At 42.0% G+C, this 14505-nt stretch overlaps 1 protein-coding gene across 5 annotated transcripts in view; it reads left to right on the top strand.

Annotated features, from left to right (window-relative positions):
* KCNT2 (potassium sodium-activated channel subfamily T member 2) overlaps positions 1–13018 on the top strand; it is a 353399-nt gene extending 340381 nt beyond the window's left edge. For 2 of the 5 annotated variants that reach the window (XM_090048566.1, XM_090048565.1), the window contains exons 29-30: positions 6732–6816; positions 11123–13015. In XM_090048566.1, the coding sequence (XP_089904692.1) occupies positions 6732–6816; positions 11123–11234 (197 nt within the window). In that variant the 3' untranslated portion in view covers positions 11235–13015. Of the gene's footprint in view, positions 1–6731; positions 6817–11122 lie in introns of all 5 variants that reach the window. The other 3 variants (XM_090048569.1, XM_090048568.1, XM_090048564.1) reach the window with 2 other exon arrangements.
* The last annotated feature ends 1487 nt before the right edge of the window (positions 13019–14505 follow it).

The raw sequence follows: 14505 nt of genomic DNA, 5'->3' as shown, positions 1-14505 counted from the left end.
TGGGGGCTCAGACAGTAAAGAAATTCTTCCTTATGTTCAGCCTGAAACGGTCTTGCAGGAGTTTGTGACCGTTCGACCTCGTCATCACATGGGGCGCGCTGGTGAACAGATGTTCCCCCAGATCCTGGTGGTCACCCCTGATAAACTTGTAGGTGGCCATCAGATCACCCCTGAGCCTGTGCTTTTCCAGGCTAAAGAGTCCCATGGCTCTCAGCCTGTCATTGCAAGATCTGTTTTCCTGATCTCTGATCATGCGCATGGCTCTCCTCTGGACTCTCTCAAGCTTCTCCACATCCTTTTTGAATTGTGGAGCCCAAAACTGGACGCAGTACTCCAGCTGCGGCCTCACTAAGGCCGAGTACAAGGGGAGAATGACGTCCCGGGATTTGCTCGAGAAGCATCTATGGATGCACGCCAGCATTTTGGTCGCTTTACTAGCCGCAGCATCGCATTGGAGGCTCATGTTCATCTTGTGGTCAATGATGACCCCCAAGTCTTTTTCTTCTGTAGTGCTAACCAACGTAGCACTGCCGAGCCTATAAGGGTGCTGCAGGTTTTTCCTCCCAAGGTGGAGAACCTTGCATTTTTCGGTGTTAAACACCATGAGGTTCTCGTCTGCCCATTTGCTGAGCTTGTCCAGGTCAGCCTGGATCACCCACCTATCTTCTGGTGTGGATGCTTTGCCCCAAAGTTTGGTGTCATCGGCGAACTTGGCCAGTCCACTCCTGACTCCAATGTCCACATCGTTAATGAAGATGTTGAACAGTATGGGTCCCAGGACAGAGCCTTGAAGGACCCCACTGGTCACAGGGCACCATGATGAGTGACTGCCATCAATCACAACCCTCTGGGTCCGACCATGAAGCCAATTTCCCAGCCAGCGGATCGTGGTGGAGCCAAAGCCACAACCGGCCAGTTTGGCCAAGACGTGATCATGGGATACCAGATCAAAAGCTTTTCTGAAGTCAAGATATATGACATCAATCTCTTCTCCCTTGTCCAGGTGATAGGTCACCTGGTCATAGAAGGAAATGAGATTGGTCAAACAAGACCTACCCACAACAAACCCATGCTGGCTGTCCCTTAGAATGTTAGCCTGGGCCAGTCCCTCAAGGATGGCCTCCTTAATAAACTTCTCTAAGATCTTCCCCAGGATAGAAGTCAGGCTAATGGGCCTGTAGTTAGCCGGATCCACTCTCCTCCCTTTCTTGAAGATCGGCACCACATTGGCCTTCTTCCAGTCTTTGGGCACTACACCAGAGCCCCAGGAGTTTTCAAAGATCCGTGCCAGGGGCTGGGCTATGATGCTTGCCAGCTCCTTGAGTACCCTGGGGTGCAGGTTGTCAGGGCCAGCTGACTTGAAGGTATCCAGCTTCTCAAGGTGTTCCTTCACGAGGTCAGCATTGATGGAGGTTAGGGGATCCCCCTCACCCAGATTTCCCTGTCCCATAGCAGGCATGGGCATCCCGTGTGACTGATGAAAGACTGACGCAAAGTACCTATTTAATAGGTTGGCTTTTTCCTGGGCGTCAGTTGTCAGTTGCCCCATCTGGTTTAGCAGGGGTCCAACATTGCCCTTGCTTTTCCTCCGGCTCCCCACATATCTGAAAAAGGACTTTTTGTTGTCCTTGATGCCTGAAGCTAGTTGGAGTTCAGTTGCAGCCTTGGCTTTCCTGGTTTGGTCCCTGCAGGACCGGACCAGCGCGGAGTAATCCTCCTTGGAGGTGAATCCCATCCTCCATCCTTTGTAGGCTTTCCTTTTTAGCCATAGGAGGTCCGCTAGGTCCCTGGAGAGCCAGGGGGGCTGCTGTGCCTTCTTGCTGCCTTTCCTCCGTGTTGGAATAGATTTAACTTATGCACTGAGGATCGCTTCCTTGAGAAGCAACCACTCTTCTTGAACTCCCAACTCCCTGGGGTCATGGTCCCTGAGGGCCTGACTGACTAGCCTCTTGAGCTTGTCAAAGTCAGCTTTTCTGAAGTCAAGGACTTCTGTGTTGCTGACTGACTTGCCAGCTTTACGGCGAATGGTGAAGGTGATCAGCTCGTGGTCGCTGTCACCCAACTTCCCATCAATCACTAGGTTGCCAATTAGGTCGTCCCCCGTAGCCAGTACCAGGTCAAGCAGCGCTTTGCCTCTCGTTGGCCCATAGACTTCTTGAGTCAGGTAGAGGTCATCCACGCAGGAGAGAAAGCTTTGCGCCCGCTCAGATTTAGCTGAGTGATCTTCCCACGAGATGTCCGGGTAATTCAAGTCACCCATGACAACCAAGGTCCTGGAGCAAGCGGCCTCAGTCATTTCCTGGGCGAACTCCTGGTCAAGCTCGGGACTTTGAGTGGGAGGTCTGTAGTAGACTCCCACCGTTGTGTCCCCTGTGCCGAATTCGCCACGAATTTTTACCCAGAGGGTCTCTAGCTGTCCATGCCGGTCGCCAACATCAGCTTGCAGGGACATGTAGCTTTCCTTCACATAGAGAGCTACACCCCCGCCCCTTTTTTCAACATGATCCCTCCTGTACAGGGTATAGCCCTCTATCCCCATGGTCCCGTCATGGGTGGAGTCCCACCAGGTCTCCGTTATCCCAGTGACATCATATTTCTTTGCACTGAGCAGGAGGACAAGCTCGTCCTGCTTGTTGCCCAGGCTCCTGGCATTAGTGTACAGGCAGGCAAGTGTGCCCTTGGGGGCTCTTGCCTTGCCCACAGATTGTACCAGGGCTGGGGCAGGGGTGGGCTCCCTTAAGTGCCCCTTTAAGTGCCTTGGTCCACTGGCTTTGCAAGGGCCGTTCAGCGGGCCAGCAGGGGCAGTAGTCCCCCCATCCCCCAGCGGGCTTAGTTTAAAGCCCGGTGGAGCAGGTCAGCCAGCCTGGCTGAGAAGAGCCTCCTCCCCAGGGGAGAGAGATGGAGGCCATCTCTTCGCAGCAGCTCGCTGCCTCTCTCTCCAAAGAGCGGGCTGTGGTCATGGAAGCCAAAGCCTTCCCGATAACACCAGCGCCGCAGTCTTTGGTTCACCGCATGGATCCTCCTCTCCCTCCTCAGCCCATAGCCCGAGACTGGGAGGATCGACGAAAACACCACCTGAGCTCCCAGACCCCTAAGCCCCGCTCCCAACTCCCTGTAGTGCCTCATGACCTGGCTGGGGGTGCTCCGAGCCGTGTCATTGGTGCCCACATGAATCAGGAGCATGGGGTAGTGGTCTGCAGGCCGGAGGAGCTGCGGGATCCTCTCCTCAATGTCTCGGATGCGGGCCCCCGGGAAGCAGCAGACTTCCCGGGCTAAGGGGTCGGGGTGGCAGATTGCCCCCTCAGTGCCCTGCAGGATGGAGTCTCCCACAACAAACACCTTTTGCTTTGTCTTGGGGAGAGCAGGGCCAGTAGTGATCCGTCCTAGGCCTTTTACAGAAAATCACATAACTTAGATCAATTCTGCCTTGGGCTTTTTGGCTATAGAACTAAACCACTACCATAAGTACTGCCAAGGGACAGAGTTTGGCCCTAAAGTTCCCAATGTCTGGACCAGGGTCAGATCTATGGGAATGCACTGGTGTGGTCACATTTCTCTGCTGCTATCACCACCACTGTCCCTAGCCATGCTGAGCAGCCCACACAGTTGCTCCCTGCAGCCAGAACTCCAAAGGGGCAGAGCTCTGAGAGGACACTGAAGAGTAGGGTGGGGAGCAGGCATAGGTGGGGGGACCCTCCCTAGTCAGCAGCCTACAGCTGTAGCAAGACAGAAACAGCTCTGGAAGTGGGGCAGGAATAACTTTGGGACTCTAGCAGCATCAGTTCCTGAACCTGCTCATTGCCCAGCACCCTCGTGTCCCCTTATAGCTCAGGGGCTCCAGCCACACCTCATCCCCCATTCCTCCATTGTCTGAGAGTCACATCCCTTTTAGTAAATTATATATCTGCCTATGTTTGGAGCTCTTCAAAATATAGCAAATACCCCTAGATCCTACTCAGTGAAGATTCTAAAAGGCCTTCTCCAGAGAAATAGGGTTCATCCTTCAATAGTTTTCATGTCAACAAAAAGAGGACATTGAAATGGACAGAATCAGAAAATGAAAATGAAACCTCTCTTCAAGGGAAGTTCAGTTAGGGCCCCATAGCAGTGAGGGCACTTAATTGGCCTGAGTGGTGCCATGAAACCATAGGAAGGTATGTCCTGCATTGAAGATACAGTGAGTATTGAAGGCCACTTGGAACTTTGAATAATTGTGCTCATCAGTGATTATATAGGGCTGCAGGTGTAGACTCTATAAGTATAGAATTATATACCTATAGACTTATAGTCTAAAGGTATAGATTCATGGAAAATTAGGATTGGAAGGGGCGTCAGGAGGTCATCTAGTCCAAATGCCTCCTCAAAGCAGGATCATCCCCTACTATATCAAACCAGTTAAGGCCTTGTCTAGCTGGATTGCAAAATCCTCCAAGTATTGCAAGTGCTCAATTTCTCTGGGGAGCCTGTTCCTCAGTTTTAGTACTCTTCTTGTAAAAAGAGTTTTTCCTAATATCTAACATAAACTTCCCTTGCTGGAATTTGAGACCATTGCTCATTGTTTTATCTGCCACCACCAAGACCAGTCTAGCACAATCTCCTTTGTAACCACTCTTCAGTTGATTAAAGCCAGTTATTAAAACCCACATCAGTTTTTGCTTCTCCAAACTAAACAAGTCTAGCTCCCTCAGCCTTTCCTTGTAAGTCATGTTCCCCAGCCCTCTAACCATTTTCATTTCCCACCATTGGACTCTATTTTGTCTACATCTTTTCTGTAGTGGGGGGTCCAAAACTGGACACAGTGTTCCAGATGTGGCCTTGCTGGTACTGAATAGAGGAATAATCACATTCCTTGATCTGCTGGCAGTCCTCCTACTAATGCATTCCAGTTTGCTGTTACCCTGCTTTATAACAAGGGCACAATGCTGGCTCATATTTAGCTTATTGTCCACTGCAGCCAACAGGGGCTTTTCTGCAGAGCTGTTGCTTAGCTAGTTGGTCCACAGCCTGTAGCAGTGCATAGAATTGTTCCTTCCTAAGTGCAGGACTTTGGACTTGTCCTTACTGAACCTTATGAGATTTCTTTTGGTCCTCCAATTTGTCAAGTTCTCTCTGAACCTTGGCCAAACCATCCAGCATATCTAAAACTCCTTGCAGCTTGGTGTCATCTGCAGACTTACTGAGGGTGTACTCCATCCCATCTTCCAGGTTGTTTATGAAGATATTAAACAAAACCAGCCCCAGGACTGATCCATAGGGCACTCCACTTGATACCAGCTGCCACCTTGACATTGATCCATTGACTACCACCCTCTGAGCTTGATGATCCAGCCAGTTTTCTATCCACCTTGCAGCCCAGTCATCCAAGCCATACTTCCTTAGCTTGCTTGCAAGATTATTGTGAGAGGCTGTATCAAAACCTTTGATGAAGTCAAGGTGTCCACTGCTCTCCTCACATCCACAGAACCAGTCATCTCATCAAAGAAGGCAATCAGGTTGGTCAGGCATGACTTGCCCTTCATGAATCCATGCTGACTGTTCCTAATGACCTTCTTTTCTGCCAAGTGCTTAGAAATGGACTCCCTGCAGACCTGCTTCATAATTTTTCCCTGTACTGAGGTGAGGCTGATTGATCTTAAGTTCCCTGGATCCTCCCTTTTCCCTTAAAGATGGGCACTATATTTGCCCTTTCCAATCATCTGGGACCTCCCCCCATAACCACAAGTTTTCAAAGATATCCAGAGGCTCTGCAGTCACATCAGGCAACTCCATTAGAACCCTCAGGTGCATGGACTTGTACACATGCAGCTTTTTAAAATAGTCCCTAACCTTTTCTTTCACCACTGTTAGTTGCTCACCTCCTCCCCAAACTCTGCTGCCAGGTGCAGTTGTCTGGGAGCTGACTTTGCCTGTGAAGACTGAGGTGAAAAGGGCATTGAGTACTTTGCCCTGTGCAGCTTTTCATCTTGTGCCATGTATTTCATTCTGTGTAGGCTTCTTTCCATTGATGCCTTTTAATTCAGAGTCCTCTATTTTACACGGAAGGTAAGAAGCTGATGGCACTTTTAGAAAAAAAAGTCTAAGCATTAACCCCAGTATCGCCTTCCCACTGAGCCACTTTGGAATCCAGAAAAGCACATGTAATATCAGGTACCACGCTGGCAAAAGGAACATAATGCCAATCATTGAAATTCCCTCAAAAGATTTTTTTTCCCATTCAGCTTTCCACTAGGTGATAGATAAAAGCATTGTGAAGTTAAATTATAGAGAATTACATTCACTAGCATTAAGGGAATTATAGCTCCAGGTTTGATTATGATATTCCCTGTTTGGTATTTGAGTGCTAACAATATTTTTGTCATGCTATTTTTCTTAGCAAAGTTGTTACAAAAATGGAAATACAGACAACATGGTGATTCCTGTGGTAGCAAAATTCACTATCTTTAATAGATTTTGTGCTGCATTTTTTCATTTACTATTATTTTATTTTGATTACCTTTCTGAAGGAAAAATTAGTCTCTGTTAAGTATTTCCAATGAAAGGAAATTGGATGCAAATTCTCCAGCTGAGCAAAAATAAATGGGGTAGCTGGGAAACAAATCTAACAAGTTACTCTTTTGGAAGCTATCTGCCCCAGATACAATATGTTAAGCTTGGTTTATCAAAAGCTTTTGTTCTTAAATTTGTTTGAGCATAATATAATAAGCCCTGTATGTATATTTTTTATCCTTCAGATGAAATGAATGATCATCAGAACACTCTTTCTTACATCCTGATCAATCCTTCCCCAGATACAAGACTAGAGCTGAATGATGTTGTGTAAGTTGATGGCATAAGGCATAAGATACACAAAGTTTCTCATTTTCACCTTTCTTGTATCCTTTGAAAAGTATTGCTTTTCTTGTTTTTATCCCAGGAGAAATAATACTGATGCACTTGTAAGAAAATTAAAATGAAAAAAAAAGCCTAATTCATTTGGGCCAACACATTTTAATGCGCCCTGTTATTTAAATTAACAACCCTTTCCCCTCTAAATTGTAGTAACAATTCAACTAAGGACATTGAGCTCTTAGATGCCTTCCTATTATTTAATATTCTCATTAGGTTTCTTGCTTATGAGTTAGATCTCCAGTTGCAAGATCAGCCTTCCAAGGTTACCCATCAGTTGTATCAAAGCTCAATTTTCCTCGTGGATTTAAGGGTCTGATTTAAAACTTAGTGGAATGCCTTCCACTGAATTCCCTGTGTTTAGGATCAGGCTCTAAGCATAAATCCATGTCTAAGATAATTAAGATACAAGTTACGTAGTCATAACACATACACATTGCTTGAGATCGTTTTTGCATGGTTACCAAGAAGTGCAACATGTTAGCACCTGTGATATTAATGGTACTTTTATAGAGTAATTATTACAGGTTGCATTAATGTACTGTAGACTTTCTTGTTTCATCAAAATAAGAAGACCCCCTTTGCTCATGGCACTTAACTGTGAATAGAAGATAATCAAGATGTCATGACTCTCCCTTGTTAGCCCTGTGTTATTACATCTTGAAATTTTGCAGAGTGCAAAAAAATGGAGAAGATAAGGTCAGCTCTCAAAATGGAATGTGCAGTCTGTAACAGATGCACAGTCTCCAGCATCAATAGAATTCATAAGAATTTCCCAAATTGTCACAGTGATAAAATGCTAGTTTGTGAAAACTGAAATGTTTCACAAAAATATCTTGACTTTGGTGAACTTATGACAGGATAAATCGAGACTGATGAAACATGGTAAATTACTGCTGAAGCACTGAAAAATGGTGGTGGGGGTGCTTTAACTAAAACTTGTTTGAGCTTTAGTTAACAAGCACCCCTACCACCATTTTTCATCAGAGAGATGCTGATACACATGACACTCTGGGAGCTATAATTAGAGTGTGTCTGGTAGCCACTCTAAAGTGCCCCCCTTACCACTCTCAGAACATGTCTATAAATGCTCAGGTTTTCTAAGGTCTTCAGAGCTGCAACTATATGAAACTGAAAAGTAGTATGGCAATTTGAGATAGTAGCTGCTGAGAATTATCTATCAGAAACACCATTTTACACATTTAATTTAAACAAAATATTCCAGGATTTCAGTTCCAAAATATTTTATTTTGACTTTTTATCTTGAGTTGGGATGGGTTTATTTACAAAAACAATTGGTTTCCCTGCCAAATTTAAGCAAAGATTGTTCTCACATAGCCCACTTGTGTTTTAACTTCTTCAGGCAAGGAGTTTGTGAGAGAGAGAGAGAGATGAAAAAGATCATTGTGCCAGATTCTTTGGGTGGAGTGGTAATACAGTTACATAAATGATTTCAATAAAACAACACAAATAGAAAAGGATCTTTACCCAGGGCAAACTGTTCAAGGTTCAAAAAGTCCAGAGGTATTTCATTGTTGCTTGCCTCTGTACTTTCTGATGAGGATTAACCCAATTTCAGCTAGATTAAAAGCAGACACATTGGTCATAGTTATGTATACACAGGCAGCAAAGCTACTCTGACACACTGTAATGATAGTGTGTCAGAGCATACTCAATTGAATCTCCTGAAGCATGGTAATTACTATGCTCCAGCATCACATGTACCAGTGTCCCTGTGCTGAAAAATGGCAGTAGGGGCATTTTAACTAAAAATCATTTGACCTTAGAGAAATCTATAACTAATTAATATGCCTTCCCCACCAGACCGTGTGTATAAATGCCCAGTGATACTCTGAAAAATTCAGGAGCTTTTCCACCTTGATAAAATGCTGGGGAACTCATCCCTGTCTTAGTTGGGGTTTAATCCTAATGAATACCCACATGGTCATCAGGCAGTCTGCATGGTAGGGCCGCCACAAAGCCCTGAGTGACCTTGGAAGCCCTGAGCTCTTGGCTCGAGGTCTGGCTGCGTGTAAGGGCTTCCCATGAGCCTCAGGAACCTGTGCTGCTATGGTTTGTGACACTTCCTGGGTGAGCTGAAATAAAACTTGGAAGGGCTATAACTATATGTTTATTTCAGGAAATCCTCATAGGAACATAGGACTACCAGGGGCCTCCTTGGTTATCACATTCAGTCCTCTGTAGTCACAGGCAACCATTTGTCCATAGGGGGTGCATCTACATGTGCTATTAGCAGAGTGCAATAAATTCTATCGCATCTTGCACCAGAGTTTATTGTTCCTGGCCACCATATTTACACGTGCACTTAAGACCACAGCATGTTGAGCCTCGCTGGAGCACTCCAGCTGGCAGGGGCCCCAGGGGCCAGCTTGCCAGCCTAGGGGTGCTCTTACTCAACACAATGTACTGTGAATGGGGCTGTTTCAGTATTGGGCTAGCTAGCAGGAAGCCCCTGCATTAAAGCACCCGTGTGCCCCAGCCAGCCCTGTCAGTGTCCACACATGTATAACTGTGCAGTAAATAACACCACCACAGGATAGTTCTTGTACTTAAAAGTACTAACCTGTCTCAGCATTTATTAGTTTACTGTGACCTAATAGGACTGCACATGTAGGTTCTGAGACTTTATTGTGGAGCTAATTAGACAGTTCTGCAGTAAACATTTCCTGTAGATGCATCTAGGATCTACAAAAGCTTGCATCTTGCTCCTTCTCACATGCCTTTGGACAAACACACACACACACACACACACACACACACACACACACACAGAGCAATGTGTCACAAGTAAGGAGTGGTAGATACAAGGGAACTACCAAAGAATTTGTTAGATGTTGATCCAGTTAAACATTCTGGGACCCAAGGAGAGTTGGAGGACCCCATCCCACCAAAATCAATTACTCAAGAAAATAAAAGGGCTTACTCAGTTTGCATAGGTTAATATATTTTCAGGATAATATATATATATTAATAGGGGAAAAAATCTCCAAATCTTTAAAAAAGATCTTTCCATGAAAGAGAGAAAAATACTAAACTGAAACTGAACAGTGATGCAGAACATTTTCCTTTAACATATTTATACTTTTAGGAGTTTATAAAATATTAACAAATCACTCCTAATTTGTCCAATAAATTCTTACAAAAATCATTGTAAGTGCTCACTGTTATTACATAGCTTTCTGGGCATAAAGTGGCCTAAAAACTAGTCCTTTGTTAGTAAGCTAGGGGTATTTTTTTCTCCTTAAAAAAGCATTTTCAAAATTTTTAATTTAATAGTAACAATGTATTCTGAAGTTTTACCATTTATTAAATCATATGACATTCAAATGTTTACAGTATTCTGTTAGATCTCTGTAGTCATTGGCAGAGTTATTTGGATGTAAAGCAATGATTATAGACTAAAATTCTAATAATGGAAGGAACAAAAAATCAAAAACACTTCTATGCTAGGAAAGAAAAGTAGTGATTTCTTCTTTCAGTTTAACAAGGCTCTAAAGTTTTCCTGTGGGATACATTTTGATCTGTGTAATAATTTGATTGGAAAATATAAAAAAGAATACATTGTTTATCCTTAGAGGGTGTGTCTGTATGTGCTATTAGTATGAAGCAATATGCACCAGAGTTTGTTGCTCCAAGGCATTGTGTTTATCTGTACACGTGGGATCATAATACATTGAACCAGATCAGAACAATCCCAGGTTGGCAGGAGTCCCAGGGGGTCAGCCTGCCAGCCCAGGGCTGCTCTGACCTGACTTAATGTGCTGTGGAGGGGCTGGCTGAACAATGAGGGTGCTCCACTGTGGGGCTAGCAGGCAGTCAGTACCCTTGTGCCCCAGCCAGCTGACTCAGCATTTGCCCGTGCAGTGTTGTGGAGTAAAATACTGTATGCATGCAGAGCTGCAGAGTCAGGGTAGTACTTATATTTACATGCATTTACAAGTACTACCCTGCTGCGAAGTTAATTAGCTTCCTGCGGTCTAATAGGGTTGACATGAGAAGTTTACTGCAGAGCTAATTACTCTACTCTGCAGTAAATATCTTGTGTAGATGTGCCCAGAAAGAGGGAATTAGCCTTCTTATTCTTAAATAAGGCAAAAGGGAGTGCAGTCTACAAAACTGATTCCTCTCTGACCCATTTTATCTCTAAGGTGTCTTCTGTATTTTATCTTTTTTTATGTCCAGCCTTTCTCATAAAAGATGTGATTTCTTTTTTTAGTTACTTGATCCGACCTGATCCACTGGCCTATGTTCCAAATACCGCGCCTAGCCGAAAAAATAGTTTCTGCAATACAGTGGGACAAGACACCAGGGAAGAAACACAACTTTGATATACTACTGACCACACTGCTAAGAGACATTTTTTTTATACAAGTATATTGTTTCCAGTATACTGTATGCTTTTTGAAATCTATTCAAAATGGAATGGCTTTATTTTTTTCATACCTTCTTGGGATTAAAAAATGCTGATTTTCAAGAAGCAGGCACAATATTCAATTCTGGTAGCAAACGTACTCTGAACTCCAGCGATTACCCAATTTTTAATATGTTCATCATTTTGAAAATGGAACTTTGTCACACATTAACAAAACAATCCTGAAAACCTGTATTAAATTTTAACTGAACTAATATGAGCAATGACTTAAACATTTAAGAAAACCTGTCATCATGGACCTCATTACTACTTGTAAGTGATTGTTTTTTCTCAGAAACGATAGTGAGTCACTGATTAGGCCTGTGAACCATAGCTTGAAAGAGTGTTTATTATGAAATATCAAATGCCTGTAGATACTGATAGATACATGATGGTGTATCTAAAATCTGGAAATATTTGCATTATGAAGCGACTAAAAGTCCCAATCAGGAATCTGTATCAGAATCATAAAAGCCAGAATTCAGCCTCTATGATCAGTTTTCAGTTTCTCCTCTTTGGTCAATTATTTGAGAACAGGTCAATTTTACAGTCTCAAAATATGGTCCTGCAGGATGTAGCAGATTATTAGTTCTGTCGAATTACTGATAGAATATTTTATATCAGACATAAAGTACATCTGATAAGGGATCTGCTCTAAAGGATTATCAGCTCTGGGAAGATCAGTTGGATGTTTTAGTTCTTCTGAACTTCTGCCTCAGCACATGTGCAAAAAGTAGAGCAATTTCTAAGAGTGTTGATGACAAGAACCCTCTTCCTACAGAGACAGGAATCATTTTAGTTCATAAGGTTGTGAAGAAAGCATTCTAGACAAGTGCAAAGGAATAAAGGTGTTATCTACATGAGTAAGCAGACACGGAAAGAGCTAGGTTGGATAATAATGCTTTTTATCTACTTGGAATCTGAATAGAATTGTGCTGGTATTTTTAAAGTCCTGCTAACATATCTCAGATAACAAATGCCTCCATCTCTTTGAAAGTCATAAGTTCCAAATATCCAACTCAGTACATTTCCCTCAAAAACATAGTTTTGTGTATTTTCAATATAAAGTTATGCAGCATGTTGAAAATTAAAGATTTAGCAGAAATGTAATATAAAAAAATCAGCGAAGTATCACATTAAATAGTGGGGGATGCAAGACTAATTGCACTGTTCAGTTTTATATTTAAGACAAGGAAAGTTCTTAACTAGTGTATAATTATTTGAAGGTACTGTAGAATCTCTATTTTGCTGAGACTGATGTACCACAGAATATAGAGCCTGTGTTGCAGAATTTTTGTCAAGCTTCTTATGAAACAGAGCAGGCTTTGCATATAGTCTTCCAAAGTTACATTCTTGCTTTTGCATATCTTACATAAAGGGGGTAGGGGGAGAGGGAAATGAATAGTAAGTTGCCTGGGTGTCTTCAAATGAAGTTTCACACTCAATGATTCATATAGAACAATTAAAAAATTTAGCCATGAGGTCAATTGGCAATGCTTACAAGTCTGTGAAAACCCTAAACTCTACATGTAGAAAAATTGTTATATAGTCTAGAAAAACATGTAATTATTTGTTTAGCATTTTCTATATTATTTGAAACAGCAACTCTATGGTTGTATGTGTCCTGAAAAATAAAATTGCAAAACTCTGTGTATCCTTATTTGAACATAATCTGTTGAATATTAATCTGTCAAATTAATGTCACATACACCTCATGGATGACAGGGAGCTTGTTAGGGTTCCAGTAATATTCCCAGGTGTTATACTATCTATAAGTTTACTTCTTAATAAAGCAAACATGTTTCCAGATCATGAAAGTTTCTGTTACACCACAACTAATAATGCTTTTCAGCACACATTCCCTTTAAATATGTATACCCACCCACTCACCCATCCAATAAGTGAGGATTTCAGTTTTAAAAGTGATATATATCCAGATTATCTGGGAATCATAATCTCTTTTTTTGCAGCATAATATATACAACTAATTTGTTTTTCAAAATGATCTTAATGGCTCTAATTAGGATAATTTTGTTTCTTGTGTACATACAGGGTCATTCATATTAGAAAATTATTCATAGATAAAGCGGAAGAACAACTGTTTCAAAATGTAACTTTTTTTCTGTAATATGAAAGCTCATAAGCTCATTTTGCAGGTCAAATTTTTTTCAAAATTTTTTTAGTGTTAGTTTATGTGCTTCTTCAGTTACAAGTTATGATAAAATGATGCATATGGCTTGAAAATAGGAATTATTTTAGATAGATAGATAGATATACACACACCAAGGTGATTCATTACCTGTAGTCTAATGAAAGACAAAGGTGAAAATTTGCTGAGAATCTGGTTCATGATGAACTAAAAGTGAGCTGCATATTGCAATTGGCTACATATTAGAACTTGTAGAATTAGTTGTGAATAATAGCAGTATTGCCAAGATCAAGGTTCAAAAACAAAATGAAACAAAAACCATAAAACAGGCATCCATCCACAAATCATTAGATTAATTTAAAAAACCTGAGATTAGGAAAAAAGCAAGATATGTATATTGGGATTTTTGTTTTGCTTTCTTATTTTGAACCTGGTACATTCATTTCATATTTTCAAACATGAGTCAGTAACTTTTATGAAAAAGAAATAACATGAGCTCATGAATTGGACCTTCAAAAATCAACATAAAAAATCATGTAACTAATAATTAAACTGAAGACCTTGGTAAACCTAGGGTTAAGTTCTCATAAGTTATATGTGATTTAAACCAGGGTTTTGCAAAGGCATCACTGGATATACCTGTTTGATGAATTGTTTGGGAGAATAACTTTTGGTTAGTCTATCTGTTTCTTTTTTCATGTGGCATTGTTTTTGCTTAAAAAATGAATATTTAGATAGGAAATCAATAGCACAGATTAATCCTTTGTTCACTCACAAATAGCCTTATTTGTTGATGTCTACGCAATAAAGAAGCCCTATGCACCAGTTAAATTTTATATTCAAAACTTTGTAGGTAAATTACTGAACTGAGTCAGACTAATTTACTTCAGCAACAAAATGCCCTTGAGAGATGAGTGAGAAAAATGAACAGTAGAAAAGCACAATGCCCCTGCAGGACTCAAAAGGATCTGCTACTTTGATAGCTAGCCATTGGGGGAAAAAATATCCCTCTATAATACAACATGTAACAGGCACAGTA

The sequence above is a fragment of the Crocodylus siamensis genome, chromosome 5 (assembly GCF_052110815.1).
Source record: "Crocodylus siamensis isolate JL-2025a chromosome 5, ASM5211081v1, whole genome shotgun sequence".
Classification (NCBI taxonomy): Eukaryota; Metazoa; Chordata; order Crocodylia; family Crocodylidae; genus Crocodylus; species Crocodylus siamensis.
This window is presented reverse-complemented; position numbering and strand designations above follow the sequence as displayed.